Source organism: Octopus sinensis, linkage group LG26 (genome assembly GCF_006345805.1).
Source record: "Octopus sinensis linkage group LG26, ASM634580v1, whole genome shotgun sequence".
NCBI classification, from domain to species: domain Eukaryota; kingdom Metazoa; phylum Mollusca; class Cephalopoda; order Octopoda; family Octopodidae; genus Octopus; species Octopus sinensis.
Genome location: NC_043022.1, coordinates 18,764,783 through 18,780,791, shown reverse-complemented (window position 1 = coordinate 18,780,791; position 16,009 = coordinate 18,764,783). Strand labels below are relative to the sequence as shown.

At 36.1% G+C, this 16,009-nt stretch overlaps 1 protein-coding gene across 5 annotated transcripts in view; it reads right to left on the bottom strand.

Moving 5' to 3' along the window:
* Nucleotides 1–10,475, bottom strand: part of LOC115224785 — a 34,139-nt gene extending 23,664 nt beyond the window's left edge. For 3 of the 5 annotated variants that reach the window (XM_036513795.1, XM_029795699.2, XM_029795700.2), the window contains exons 1-3: nt 3,957–4,107; nt 2,190–2,243; nt 277–361 (exon numbers count right to left, since the gene is read on the bottom strand). In XM_036513795.1, the coding sequence (XP_036369688.1) occupies nt 277–361; nt 2,190–2,243; nt 3,957–4,067 (250 nt within the window). In that variant the 5' untranslated portion in view covers nt 4,068–4,107. Of the gene's footprint in view, nt 1–276; nt 362–2,189; nt 2,244–3,956; nt 4,108–9,207; nt 9,575–10,387 lie in introns of those variants that run through there. The other 2 variants (XM_036513796.1, XM_036513797.1) reach the window with 2 other exon arrangements.
* Between the last annotated feature and the right edge of the window lie 5,534 nt (nt 10,476–16,009).

Below are 16,009 nucleotides of genomic sequence, written 5' to 3'. Positions count from 1 at the left end.
CACGTTCGGATGGTTCTCTTATGTGCCACCAGCACTGGTATCACAGCGACAATTTCCATTCATGCTGATCGATTTTGATTTTTGATTTCCACTTGCCTCAACAAGTCTTCACAAGTAGGGTTTTGTGTCCCAAGAAGGAAGGGTATGCATAGAAGGGTATGCATCTATATATATATACATTATATATATATATATATATATACACTATATATATATATATATATACTATATGAATGAACAACAGTATGCATAACATGTACTTATTTGAAATATTACCTGATGGACAATGTGTAACAGGTTTACAGCATTTGTCTCCATGCTCTAACTGACCTTCAGGGCAAACACCTGACACTCTGCTGACCTAAATTGAAAGAGAAATGAATCACAGAGAGCAATGGAAGTCTTTAACTAAAAAAAGGATGGTGAAATGATTGACATGCACACAAACCAATGACTTACATGGTGTGTGTGTGTGTGTGTGTAAATATGAGGGTTGGATGAAAATTGATCGGCTGACTAAGAAGGTGTGATGCCAGGTGAGAAATTATATATAAGTGAATGTATACACACACACAACAACAACGATGATGATAATGAGGATTATTATGACGTTCTAAAGCATCACCTTTAATTTTTTATACATACATACGGACTTACATGTATATATGTGTATGTTTATGTGTTTATATGCGTGTATGTATATGTGCATTTATACATATGTATGTATATATATATATATATCATCATCATTGTTTAACGTCCGCTTTCCATGCTGGCATGGGTTGGACGGTTTGACTGAGGTCTGGTGAGCCAGATGGCTGCACCAGGCTCCATCTGATCTGGCAGAGTTTCTACAGCTTGATGCCCTTCCTAACATCAACCACTCTGAGAGTGTAGTGGGTGATTTTAAGTGCCACCAGCATGAGGGCCAGTCAGGAGGTTCTGGCAGCGACCACACTCAAAAGGTGTTTTTACGTAAATCACATGTATATAAAGAAACAAATATTTGTTTTTTTAAGAAGCACCAAAAAGTGTATAAAGATGCAAATGAGTTGATAATTTATTTTCGAATGCAGAGACATCGTTAGAACAGCAGAAACATTTAAATTACTCTTACAAAGTGAAAAGAAAATTGTCAACAAACAGACATGGGACTTGAACCCATATCTGTTGAACACTCTGCCAAGTGCTATACCATTAAGCTAAATTGGCCACTGCTACACTTTCACTAAACCACCTCAAATGTGTGGTATTTGATGAATGATGCAGTTTGATGTTGCTGCCCTCATCTACATTTCTTGTCTTGAGATAGGTTCATTTGGAACTCTTGATAGGAGGAGATCCAGTTTTGTTATGAAGGCTCCAGCATCCACCCCATATCAGTCTCTCAAGCTTTCTGAGAGGATATTGAAGAGCTGTGGCCACTTGAAGCCCAAGCTGTTGCAGTATTTGGTCCTGTTTCTTGGTAGCAATGTTGGGATTTTTGGTACTATGCAGTGGTGCCCCGTCCTGCTGTTTGTGCAACTTTCAATTCCAAAGATTGGTACAAGTACTTCTAGGATTTTCCAGATGAATATTACTGCGTATCTTTCCTGCCTTCGTTCTAGGGAGGAGAGTCTTAACTTTTTTAGCCCCCACCTGTGGCTGACATGTTACATTGAGATAGTCGTCTTTGTGTAGCTTCACTGGATTGCTGTGAGTTCTGTCAGTTTTACAGTGTATGGTGACCCCAGTTGGGAGCAGTAATCTAAATGGCTGAGGACAAGTGTCCTCCAGAGAACCATCATGGTTTCCTGTTCTCTCATTCTGAAGGCTCAAAGGATCCATCCAGCCGTGTGTCTGGTGGGTATCTGAGCAGCTGAGGGCCTCTATGAGCAGCAATGGCCTCAAGACAGTCCGTGGTGGAACACCACTCATTACATATGCTTCCTTGGAGTAGGTCCAGCTGGCCACCGCTACATAACTTCTGTCTTTTAGAAAGTCATGTAACCATTCTCCAAGTTTTCCAACTATGCCAAGGTTATAGAGATTCTGATATATCATGCCATGGCTGGAGAGGAAATTCCAGGTGTGGAAGCAAAGCATCCAACCTAAGCCAACATGGAATGTGGATGTTAGTGGGTCGACTAAATCAATACGTCTGTGAAAGAATGATTATGGAAACTGAACAAGACAGTAAATGCACCTACCTGGTAAAACAGATATACTATGAAAACGATGGAAGCTGGGGCTTTCATTTTTGCCTGTCAGAGAAAGAGAGGTAGACATTTTAGTTGTGATCGAGAAAGACAATAAGAACAAACAAACAAACAACAATAAAATGACTCAACATGGTGAGTCTCAGCCTGCTAGAAACAGCAACAAAATCTCCCTAAAATGACACTAATATCTTTTGGAAAAGGAAGGATAGTATGAACAAAGGTACAGCTAAAAACTTGTGGTGGATGCTCGTAGCTGGAGAGCTATTTATCAAACTCTTGTTTATGGTAGAACTGCCCAAGGGTCAAGCAACGACAACAACATCAACAACAGCTTTGAAGAAGTATTACAACACTCACTCAAATGATTAGAAATAAAAGTGAAATCTCACTCATGCCACATTGTGCTATCTACAAAATGGGAAGGACACACATATTGTAATCCTAAGTATGAATGAAAGACAGGATGGTCAAGGCTGGAATGCTTATTGATTATAGGCATGCTGGCACAGGTCTGACTTGGTGCTATACAACGACATCAATACATGTCATTGATTGGTTGAAATTACCGAAATACGACAACTTTAACACGAAATAACTTTGAAAATACAAACTTTTCTCAACAATACAAAGAGCAAAAGATGTGTTATATGACACATTCCTACCCTGCCTTGTGGAATGGTAAGTTTTTTCAGGAATTTTTCTTTTCAAAATATACGGAAAAATATAGAGATTATGATTCTAAAAAATAATTTCCAAAAATTTTTGTAAAATTCTTTTTGAAGAATTTTTTTCCTTCTAAATATGAGGAAAAATACAGACATTATGATTTGGACAAAAATTTCAAAATATTTCTGAAGTTACGGTTAGGGTTTTATGGTTACGGTTACGGTTAGTGTTGGGGAAAAAGTCAAAATTGAAGAATTTGGGGGAGGGGGAGTGGGGGGGATTGGTTGAATATGGTTTCACTACGGGAAAAAGGTTAATGGCGATTTAGCTGTTATTTTTATCACATCTCCACAGTTGGGATCTTTCTTAAAACCTTTTTCTATTACTGAAATGAATATTAAATGAATCTAAAATTTATTAAACTTTCCAAAGACTTCCGCCCGTCCCCCACCCACCATTTAAACAATTATTTTTTGCCAAAAATCCCGTTTTTGGACATGGAAGTTCCGGGAAATTGCTAAAAATAGGCATTTTGAAAAATTTTCCCTCTCTTTCCCCACCCCCAACTTCTTCAATTTTGACTTTTTCCGCAATACTAACCCTAAAACCCTGACCCTAACCGTAAAGCCCTAAAACCGTAAGTAGAGAAATGTTTTGAAATTTTTGTCTGAATCATGATGTCCATATTTTACCGCATATTTAGAAAAGAAAAAATTCTTAAAAAAAATTTTAGTAAGAATTTTGGAAATTTTTTCAGAATTATAATCTCCGTATTTTTCCGCATATTTTGAGGAAAAAAAGAAATTCTGAAAAAAATTAAATTTGAAGGAAATGGGTGCGGGGATGGGGTTGGTGGGTTTTAATTTAGAAATGTCCATTTTTGCCAATATTTTTGGCAGATTCGTATTCCCCATAGCTGAAGAGTAATGGTGTATATGTTACAAATTTCTCAAATAGTCAACGCAACAGTACTCACAATGCTAACCGTCTTCACAAACAGAACAAACACATTTCTTGACCAAGTAAAAACTTTTCCTGTTATAATACAGTTCTACATTTAAGAGATGAGGAATTATTCACATTACTTACAATCGACGGATAATTGTCCTCATCATGCTTGTTGTTAACACAACGTTTCGGCTGATACACCCTCCAGCCTTCTTCAGGTGTCTTGGGAAAATTTCGAACCTGGGTTCTCATTCCTAAGATATTTTTCGATGTTATTATTATTATTATTATTATTATTAAAATTATTATTATTGCTGTTGTTGTTGTTGTTATTGTTATTGTTCAGGTCACTGCTTGGAATCGAACTCGGAATCGTGGGGTTAGTGCCCGCGCTCTTAACCACTACGCCATATGCCCGCGGGCCTTAACCACAAGATCCCGAGTTCGATTCGAAGTAGTGACCCGAACAATAACAATAATAAAAATATTCAGACAAATCTCTTATTATAAAAGGCAGATTTTATCTGCCTCCCTTTGGGAGTTATACAAATCTACAATATAGGATTTCTTCAATTACAATTTACCTAGCAATTTTAAGAGTACAATGCATCGCGTCATGCCAGGTCCAGTTTTTAAAATTAAACTCCAATTAAGCAAAATTACAGAAAACTCACATTCTGGTGTGTGTGTCAAATGCTTTTCTTAGTCTGGTTTACACCACACGCATACGCACCACACACAGTGGGCAGCGAATATAAAGGAAAGTAATTTACTTACTGTAGTGAGTGATTCTTTCACTCTGCCTCCCACTTCCTCTTTCAGCACAGACACGCAAATATATAAATAAAATTGTAAGCTAACGTGCGTGTGTGTGAGTGTGTGTGTGTGTGTGTGCGCGCGTGTGTGTGTGTGTGAGGGTGCGCGCGTGTGTGTGTGTGTGTGTGTGTGTGTGTGCGTGTGCGTGAGTGTGTGACAGGAAAGTTTTTTACGACGAACATAAGTAGCAGAAAGATAAGACAGTAAGGTGTGATTTGAGGGAGATTTGGCTGCTATTTCTACCATGTCTAGCTGCCATGTAGGGGTCTCCCTCATAGGCTCATACATACATATATACATAGATAAGACAGTAAGGTGTGATTTGGGGGAAATTTGGCTGCTATTTCTACCAGGTCTAGCTGCCATGTAGGGGTCTCCCTCATAGGCTCATACATACATCTATACATAGATAAGACAGTAAGGTGTGATTTGGGGGAAATTTGGCTGCTATTTCTACCAGGTCTAGCTGCCATGTAGGGGTCTCCCTCATAGGCTCATACATACATATATACATAGATAAGACAGTAAGGTGTGATTTGGGGGAAATTTGGCTGCTATTTCTACCAGGTCTAGCTACCATGTAGAGGTACCCCTCATTGGCTCATATATATATACATACATAAGACAGTAAGGTGTGATTTGAGGGAGATTTGGCTGCTGTTTCTACCAGGTCTGTTAGGCCTTCTCATGTAAACTCAAGCTTTCTTATGCCTTGAACATAAGACCAAAGCAGAGAATGTATTCTTTTATTCTTCTGCTTTTTCCAGCCATTGGTCTGTGGCCATGCTGGGGCAATGCCTTGAAGAATTGTAGTTTAATGAATCAACTCCAGTTTTATTTTTGTAAGCATTGTACTTATTCTATCTGTTTCCTTTGTCAAACCACTAGGTGACAGGGGTGTAAACAAACCAACATTCGTTGTCAAGCAGTGGTGGAGGACAATCACAAGCACAGACACGCACACACACACACATACATGCATACACATATACACACATACATACATACATACATATATATATATATATATGTGTGTATATATATATTGCAGCGTGGAAGGTGTTTGTAAGCCATTTAAGAAACACACAAAAACCGTTACGTTCACTTCAACATTTAAATTTAATTTGCCAAAATATTTTCGTCGCTTTCAGACCGCGACCTGTTCACTGACAAAAATATCGTGCTAACAGGTCGCGGTCTCAAAGTGACGAAAATATTTTGACAAATTAAATTTAAATGTTGAAGTGAATCTAACGCTTTTTGTGTGTTTCTTAAATGGCTTATAAACACCTCAACGCTGCAACTGTTTTCGTTCCAGCACACGATCTCAGATCAAGTCACTTGCTATGCAAGTACATCTCTGTAACTATATATATATTTATATATATATATATATGTGTATTGGTAAAAACAGTAAGATAACAAAAGAAAGAAAGAGACCTCAATATTATGTAAATAGAGGAAATCTTATATATAAAAGTGAGGTTGTGTGTCTGTCTCCTACGATTTAGATTCCTAACTACTCCCACATTTTGCGGTGCAGTTTAACCAAAAGCGGGTATCTTATAGTCGTGATTCATATCGAGACCGTCTGGGTATTAGCGCGCGTCTACGATGAGTCTACGATTTAAAAAAAATTTTACCATCAATTTTTCCCATTTTTAATCCATTTTTGACATATATAAGGGAAGTAACTCTCTAAAATTTATTATTAAATCTCAGAACGTAAAAAGCTACAGTAACACCCCTCCCCCTTTGGGTAGTCATATTGAGATGGCTATTATACCTTACATCTCTAAAAATGCTTATATAATTATTTCCCTTACAACCCGAGCAACGCCGGGCGATACTGCTAGTCTATTATAAAAGGCAGATTTTATCTGCCTCCCTTTGGGAGTTATACAAATCAACAATATAGGATTTCTTCAATTACAATTTACCTAGCAGTTTTAAGAGTACAACGCATCGCGTCATGCCAGGTCCGTTTTTAAAATTTAAACTCCAATTAAGCAAAATTTACAGAAAACTCACATTCTGGTGTGTGTGTCAAATGCTTTTCTTAGTCTGGTTTACACCACACGCAAACGCACACACACAGTGGGCAACGAATAAAATGAAAGTAAATGTAATATTTGTTTCTGTCTATCACGCTGATAGATACATGAGTAAAATGTATGGGAAGCTAACAGATAACAGTGAGTGAAAATGTTCTTGGAAGAGAGTAAATTAGTGACAGTGATTTGAGGAAGACTAAACTGAAACTATGAAACAGTGTTTATGTATAAACAGACGACACTTATATAAACCCTTTCGTTACCAAACCGCCCGAATTTACCTATTCATATTTAAATGAGAATATCAGAGTAAATCTCTTTAGTACATTCGTGAAAACACGTATTATACTTCGTAAACACTTCAAATACAGTTTTGTACAAAAATCGAAGTGTAATTTTAATTCCGAATTATGGGAGATTTTTTTCCGAAATTTGTTCCTATTGTGTTTTCAAAATTTGTAATTCTGACAAAAAATGGATACGAATTTCATTATATCAAGCAGCGAGTCAGAATTCGAAGGATTTTCTACTGAAGACCTTCATAAATCTAACACTATGACTGAAAAAAAAAAGCATCTTTATATAAGAGTGAAGTTGTGTGTCTGTCTCCTACGATTTAGATTCCTAACTACTCCCACATTTTGCGGTGCAGTTTAACCAAAAGCGGGTATCTTATAGTCGTGATTCATATCGAGCCCTTCTGGGTATTAGCGTGCGTCTACGATGAGTCTACGATTTTAAAAAATTTACCATCATATTTTTCCATTTTAATGCATTTTTTCGCTTTTATATAAGGGAAGTAACTCTCTAAAAATATCTACGATGTGTCAACGATTTTAAAAAAATTTACCTTAATTTTTTTCAATTTTTAATGCATTTTTTTTGCTATTTTTTGGCTATAACTCTCTAAAAATGCTTATATAGTTATTTCCCTTACAACCCGAGCAACGCCGGGCGATACTGCTAGTACATAACAAAAGCACCAGGACTTACAAATATATACAGCATACAGAAAATTGCACTACTGGACACTGCACACATCCTACGCAAAACACTTTCAATAAAGTAACCATCAGATTATCACAACAAACCACAGCACATACCCAAGGCACACAGAGCTGCGATCGGTAGTGAAGTGAAAGCTTGTTATAAAAATAAAACTACTGCTTAGTAATAGTAATAATAATAATAATAATAATAACAATAACAGTAATAATAATGACAATGATGATGATGATGACAATAATGATGACAATGATGATGATGATGACGAATAATAATAATAATATCAGCAACCTCGAAAACTATCTCAGGAATGAGAACCCAGGTTCGAAATTTGGCCATCAGCCGAAACGTTGCGCTAACAACAAACAAGATGCGTCGAATGTAAATAATTTTCCTGTTTTGTTAGCATTCAGAAATGTGTCGTAAAGTGTCTCATGTTCTGCTATTCAATTTTATTTTATTTCATGTGCATTGGCGAAAAGAAATCTAAGACCGATGATAAAAGTTCTATTTCTTACCAAATATTCTGTTACTGACATCCATACAAATTATTTCCATCTTTTTACACCTTATGCAGAATTTATTTCTCTTTCGAATGATGCAGACAATAACTATTTTTATACAACTTGAAGAATTTTATACAACTTTTTTGTATTTTGCCGGTAAATTTGAAACGTTTATATTAATTTAGCATTAGAATTCTTCAAGTTGTATAAAAATAGTTATTGTCTGCATCATTCGAAAGAGAAATAAATTCTGCATAAGGTGTAAAAAGATGGAAATAATTTGTATGGATGTCAGTAACAGAATATTTGGTAAGAAATAGAACTTTTATCATCGGTCTTAAATTTTTTTCGCCAATGTATTTATTTTTGTACATTTAATCATTTGAATTCTTTTTAAATTCAAACTTCTTTCCTTATCGTTATTTCCAAATCTGTTAGCAAATAATTAAAGAAAGAGAGGGAAAAAACTAAAAGAAAAAGAGAGATTTGGCTGTTATTTCTAGCTATTACGAAAGACCACCTGGTCCTTTTTCGAGAGTCGTGCGTCTAACTAAATATGAGCGCAGCCCTTCTCCTGACAAAGACTACCTAAGCAGACGATATTTTGTGTGCGTGTGACTCTGTCTGTGAGTGCGTGTGTATGTGACTGTATATGAGACTGTGTGTATTTAGTGTGTGCGTATAAATTTGGTGGGAGGGGTCCAGTCGATTAGATCGACCCAGTACGCAACTGGTACTTAATTTATCGACCCCGAAAGGATGAAAGGCAAAGTCGACCTCGGCGGAATTTATTATAATCGTATTTTATGCTGTTTGGAAGTTGTTTCTGTAAAATTCCACCAAAAGATATCCATTTTCCTTAAAGTCATCATGACCGGGGCTTAAACTTTTTATAATATCCATCTTGTTACAGGTGTGTTAATTAATAAGGCATTAAAACAGAATGACTCTCCACAGACACAATTTAATTAAATACATTGCGTTGTAACTAAAACACGAAAATTAACTTACCACTGAAGTGATTCTATTATCTGTATGAAATGTAGACTTTCTTATTGTATTGATGCAGGTAGCACCTGTCCTGTCAACAAAGTGAATATCGGATACCGCCGAACTCTGACATATATAGCCACAAAAGTTGGTGAATAATTGTCAAGTCACTCTATATGGTCAAAGTTGCAGTTGACTGCACTAAGTCCGGGATTCCCAGAAACGCATAATAATAGCATGAGTAAAATCGATCGTGTTCTTTTCTTTTCTTTTTATTTGTAAAATCTTTTTTTTTCTTTTTTGCAAAAACTTTTTTTTTGTTTTCGGCAAAACTTTTTCGTTGTATTTCCGTCCTTGCGATGTAATTACACACTTTGTTGCCTTGGAACTGAAAGAGAAAGAAAGAAAAAAAAAACAACAAAAGACGATACTTCAAAATGCTCCTCCCATATAATGTTAGAATTCTGAGAAAAAGAAAAAAAGAGAAATAAATTTTAAATTAGGACACTGGTTGTCTGCTGGTATCTGTGTGCGTGCGTGTACGAGCCTGTTTCTGTGTTTAATGAGACTGTGTGTGTGCGTGTATGAGACTGTGTGTGTGGGTTTGTGTGTTTATGATACTGTGTGTGTGCGTGTATGAGACTCTGTGTATGTGTGTGCGCGCGCGCGTGTATGAGACTGTGTGTGTGTGCGTATAAATTTGGTGGGAGGGGTTCAGTCTATTAGATCGACTCTAGTACGCAACTGGGATATTATAAAAAGTATTGATAATATTGATGTGCGGTCAATATACAGTTCAAGCCCCGGTCATGACGACTTTAAGGAAAATGGATATCTTTTGGTGGAATTTTACAGAAACAACTTCCAAACAGCATAAAATACGATTATAATAAATTCCGCCGAGGTCGACTTTGCCTTTCATCCTTTCGGGGTCGATAAATTTAGTACCCCATCCTTGCGGGATCTTTTCTCTTTGAGCGGCAGATTTTTAAAATAATTTCTTTGTAACTCTACCAATATACGAAGTTTAAAATTTTTTAGTTACAAAGAAATTATTTAAAAAATCTGCCGGTCAAAGCGAAAAGATCCCCATCTTGTTACAAGTGTGTTAATTAATAAGGCATTAAAACAGAATGACTCTCCACAGACACAATTTAATTAAATACATTGCGTTGTAATTAAAAAACGAAAATTAACTTACCACTGAAGTGATTCTATTATCAGAATGAATGATAGACTTTCTTATTGTATTGGTACGGTTAGGGTTAGGGTTAGTGTTAGGATTTTTGGTTTAGGGTTAGGGTTAGTGTTGGGGGAAAAAGTCAAAATTGAAGAATTTGGGCTGGGGGACGAGGTGGAATTTGACAATGCTGGTTTTTGGCAATGTTCTGGAACCTCCGTATATGAAAATGAGGGTTTTTGGCAAAAACACATTTTCTAAATTAACAGATTTGTGGGAAAATGGTGGTGGGGGACGGGCGGAAGTCTTTCCATAATCGCTTGGATCTTGTAGATTGAGTGTGTGTAAAGATTTGTTTGGAAAAACATTTCGGAGGGATTGGGAAGAGGAGTTTCGGAAAATTCACACAACCGGACATTTTACTCCTCATAACTTTCTGGAAAATGCATATCTTTGGAGCTTCTTTCTTCTTTTATGTGTTTTAATGACCACGTGTATACTGTAGCCTGTGGTTTTGTAATGCACAGGAACTAGGGTTGCCAACTCTGTAAAACTACAATAAAGGACATGAAAAACTTTATTGATATTTAAGTGCACAAATTTTGGTTCGGTTCCTATAAATCATAACAGATGCCAATATTAAATGCAGTTCAAAATTACATTTCTTTTATCTAAATGAAAATACAAAAACAAATGACCAAGAACACTTTTATTTTACTTTGATCAAAAGATTCGAATCTTTAAAACTATATTTGCCCTGGTTTTTTGCTGGCTTCTGAAAATTTGTATCTTCTTTGATGTTTTTAGCAAATTCCAAGCAACTATCTTTTATGTTAAAATATAAGAGAAATTCATTCTCAATTAATTCTACAAAGCATCGGTTCCTTTCATCTCGCCATTTAGATGGCATTAAACTAAAAACTCTCTCACAATAAGATGATGTTCCAGGAATTAAAAGGACAAAAGAAACTATTTTGAAAACATTGATACATTTAAAGTCTAAAGATTTCAAAGTCTAAAACCTGAAACTCTTCCCCAGTCAAGTTGCAAATTGTCCAGAGACTTTCTCAAACATCTAAAACATTCCATCGGCACTTTCATCAGCATTCTCAAAACAGTCAATAATGTAGTTCACTGTACCATATTCCATATTGAAATATTGAACACATAAGGGAAATATTTCCCTGTTTTTGTGGTTAGAAGCATCAATTTGAAGGCAAAACTATAGAGGAGGATCCTGTTGTTTCAAATCTTTCAATGCTACTTTTAATGCTTTTTTTTTATCTAAAACATTCGTAACTATGGCCTTCGATTTGGTCCGACCACAAGATATATCTTTCCAGCTACTTTGGAATCCCAGGAAAGTTTTGAATTCATTTTCAAGCTACAATCAAGGGAGTTGTAGCAATGGAAACTGAAGCATCGCAATTACTTTTATGACTATTGGAAGTCTTACGTTGTTTGATAGCTACAACACCGGAGTGGCGCAGGAGTGGCTGTGTGGTAAGTAGCTTGCTAACCAACCACATGGTTCAGGGTTCAGTCCCACTGCGTGGCACCTAGGGCAAGTGTCTTCTGCTATAGCCCCGGGCCGACCAATGCCTTGTGAGTGGATTTGGTAGACGGAAACTGAAAGAAGCCTGTCGGATATATGTATATATATATAAGTGTGTGTGTATATGTTTGTGTGTCTGTGTTTGTCCCCCTAGCATTGCTTGACAACCGATGCTGGTGTGTTTACGTCCCTGTCACTTAGCGGTTTGGCAAAAGAGACTGATAGAATAAGTACTGGGCTTACAAAAAATAAGTCCCGAGGTCGATTTGCTCGACTAAAGGCGGTGCTCCAGCATGGCCGCAGTCAAATGACTGAAACAAGTAAAGGAGTAAGAGTAAAGAGTAACACCCATATGACCAATTTTAAAGGTACCATTACAAATAATGCACTTTGCCTCTTGTGGATTATTAGTTGCTGCCAACCATTTTCCCAGTCTTTGTTATATGAGCACAATCTCTTCTTTTTCACTGAGGGTTCCATCACTACAAAATATTAAGGAGTCACTGCAGTCCCGCCTTACTAATGTATTAAATCCGTGTGAAAGAAAATGATTGATTTAGCATTGAAATAAAATATATATGTTGTGAAACAGGATCTAGAGTTGATGCATGCACTTCAAGCAGGCCAAGAAAAGGGTCAATGATCAATCATATCCGCACACTCGCACAGACATTGTTAGAAGATATTTCAAATAATATGTGAATATAGCTTAGGCTATGGTAGGTCTATTTAGCTTCTGGAAAAGCAAATTATGCTAGAACATAAAGCCCAGAATTTCTTATAACTTCAAACTCCTGAAATTAACTTACTTAAAAAAAACATTCTCTAGCCTAGTTCTTGGCCATTTAATGGGGTGGGGTGCAAGAGAACTAGCATCCAACTGAATGAGCAACAAGCACTGGGCCTCACAGGCTCACGATGATGTCACTAGCTGTATTGAATTTGATAATGATAATTACTAATTATAATTTTTCACCAACCATGACAATATTAAACAAAAAGATACTATATGGCCCAACAAACATGTATCTAGAAGGCGCATAACTTGAGAACTGTGAACTGAAATCGAAATGCTAGCACTTGAAAAGTTGGGCCTAATCAGTACATTCTTGTAACAATGTCAAAATGATCATGTCTCGAAAACACACTTTCAATTAATATTGTTATCTGATAATAACGTGAAATATTGGCACTACTATTACAAGTTTTCTCACATCGATTTCACTGTTCTTCTTGTATTTATAACAAAATTATGGCTCGATTTTGTGAAGGGCCTCATCACGACCTTGTATAATATGGCATATTTGTTTTTGTTCTTCTTCTTCATGAGCCCCAGTTCAGTTCTGGAAACATGGGCATTTCATTCAACATCCTTAAACAACTCTTGGGCTACTCAACCTAAAGAAAATTCTAACTGGGCCCCACCTGCAAGGTCATGCACTGTTTATCTTGACATGAGACCACCATGTCATACACATATGGTTGCGATGCATGTGCCTGATGTACCCTTATCAGACAGGTACCTATGATGGGTATACTGGGCTTCATATATTTTACCCGTGTCACTTTGATGGCATGTACTGCTCTCTCACTCAACAACAACAATAATAATAATAATAATGATAATAGTGCAGTTGTGGTAGCTGTAGTGTTGCAACATTGGTTGTAGTATTGTTGTGTTGGTTGTAGTGTTTTGGTGGTGCTTGTTGTTGTAATAGTGTTTTGGTGTTGGCTGTGGTGCAGTGGTGTTTGTAGCCATAGTAGAGTTGTGGCAGTAGTTGTCTGTAAATGTGGTGACTGAAATTTCTGGTAAAAGTTCAAGAAAAAAAGAAACAATTTTTAATAGAAAATAATTTTTATGTCTTTAATATTTCACACGCAAAAGTATAAAATGTGATGTTGAGATGTTGATTCATTTCCCAAACACAAATAAGGATTACACTGATGAAAAGTAATGTTGTGATGTTGATGCCTTTCTCAAACACAAACGATGATGACTTCAGTGAAAACATTAACCTTTCAGCATCTCATACAAGGAAATATACAATGCAATGTTGTGATATTGATGCCTTCCCCAAAAAACAAACGATGACTGTTTAATAACATCTAATGTGATGCTTAATAACATTTAATGTGATGTTGTGATCTTGATGCCTTTTTTAACCTCTTCAGTCACTTTGTACAGTGTAATGAACAATTTTTCAGCATAAATTACAAAATAAATATAAAATATAATTGAGTCACAGTTACCAATTCCTTGGACACCTCAAAGATGCTGACTATATAGACAGATTGTCAGGATGTTTCTCTGGGATTGGTCAAATTTATGGAGACACCTCTGAGGAGAGTCCAAGACCATGTGATTCTGACTCTGTGTTTACTCACAAGCCATAGAAGATGGCTGAGTTTTCTCATAAATCTCACAGATGTAAGTAAATTGGTATTTTTTTAAACTAGGGTTAGCAAAATTTTTATTTGTCCATGCCAAAAATTAAGCATATTAAATATGGAATCCTTTAAAAATTGACTCAATATGTGTGATTTACCTGTATTTTGGTATAGATAAAAAAAATAGTTTTGCTTTTTTATCCATGACTGAAGGGGTTAAAGAATATATGTAAGTTATAGAGTAGCTATATAAACAGAGCAAATTTAGTTATTTCTCTGCAGGTTGAACAAAAATATGAACAACTTTGACTGATTTTCGGACCTTATTGAACTCTCCTCAGAGGTGTCTACATAAATTTTACCAATCCCAGAGAAACAAACTGCTAACCTGCTTATATTGTCAACAATTACAGTAGCTACAGAAAACTGGCGCAACTAATTTGCATAGCATAAGTGTTTAAATTTTATTAATACTAAGGGTCTGTCAATGGGGGCACATATATATGTATATATATATTTATAAAGGTAAGTTCAATTAGAGGTTATAAAAACTGTCTAAGGGATATTTATGCCCAATGAATTACTGGTATCTTACCAATATGTGATTATGAGTATTAGTGTCAATGCTCATAAATGATTGGTAAAGAAAGAAATAAACTGAAGTTTATCTATAAGGGAAAATAAGAAAATGGAGATAAAATTGATAATTGATTAACATCAATTATCATTTGATTACAAAAACAGATGAGATATTGTCTTTTTTGTAATCAATAAACAATAACTGATTATTTAGGGCAAGGTGAATCGTTAGCACGCTGGGCAAAATGTGTAATGGTATTTCGTCCACGGTTACTTTTTGAGTTCAAATTCCATGGAGGTTGACTTTGCCTTTCATTCTTTCAGGGTTGATAAATCAAGTACCAGTTGCGTACTGGGGGCAATCTAATCGACTGGTTTCCTACCCATCAAAAAAAATTTCAGACCTTGTGTCTAGAATGAAAACAAAATATATCATACTTAAAGCAGTGAAATGGCAGAAACGTTAACATGCTGGGCGAAATACTTAGTGGTATTTCAACTGTCTCTACATTCTGAGTTCAAATTCTGCCGAGGTCAACTTTGCATTTCATCCTTTCGGGGTTGATTAAATAAGTACCAGTTATGCACTGGAGTTGATCTAATCGACTTAATCCATTTGGGTGTCCTTGTTTGCCTCCTCTATCTTTAGCTCCTTGTGGGCAATAAAAAAAATGAATATTCTGTAACAATGCTGACTGTTTCAATTGTTCAGAAAGAGCTTGAATATTTTAAGACACTGCGCTGGCAGAAACGTTAGCTTGTCGGGCGAAATGCTTAGCGGTATTTTGTCTGTCTTCACGTTCTGAGTTCAAATTCCACCGAGGTCAACTTTGCCTTTCATCCTTTCGGGGTCGATAAATTAAGCATCATTTGTGTCCTAGGGTCGATTCAATCGACTGGCCCCTCCCCACCAAAAAATTTGGGGCTTTGTGCCAAAAGTAGAAAAGTTTATTTAGGGCTTCCATCTCATTTCAGAGATTCATCAGGAATGATATTTTTACAGAAAATTTATACCTTTTCTATATATGTTAGTTCCATATTTTTTCAACTAGCTCATCTCTTTTTTACTTAATACATAAAATATATATGGTATACCACCTCAAAAAAAACAAAACAAATAT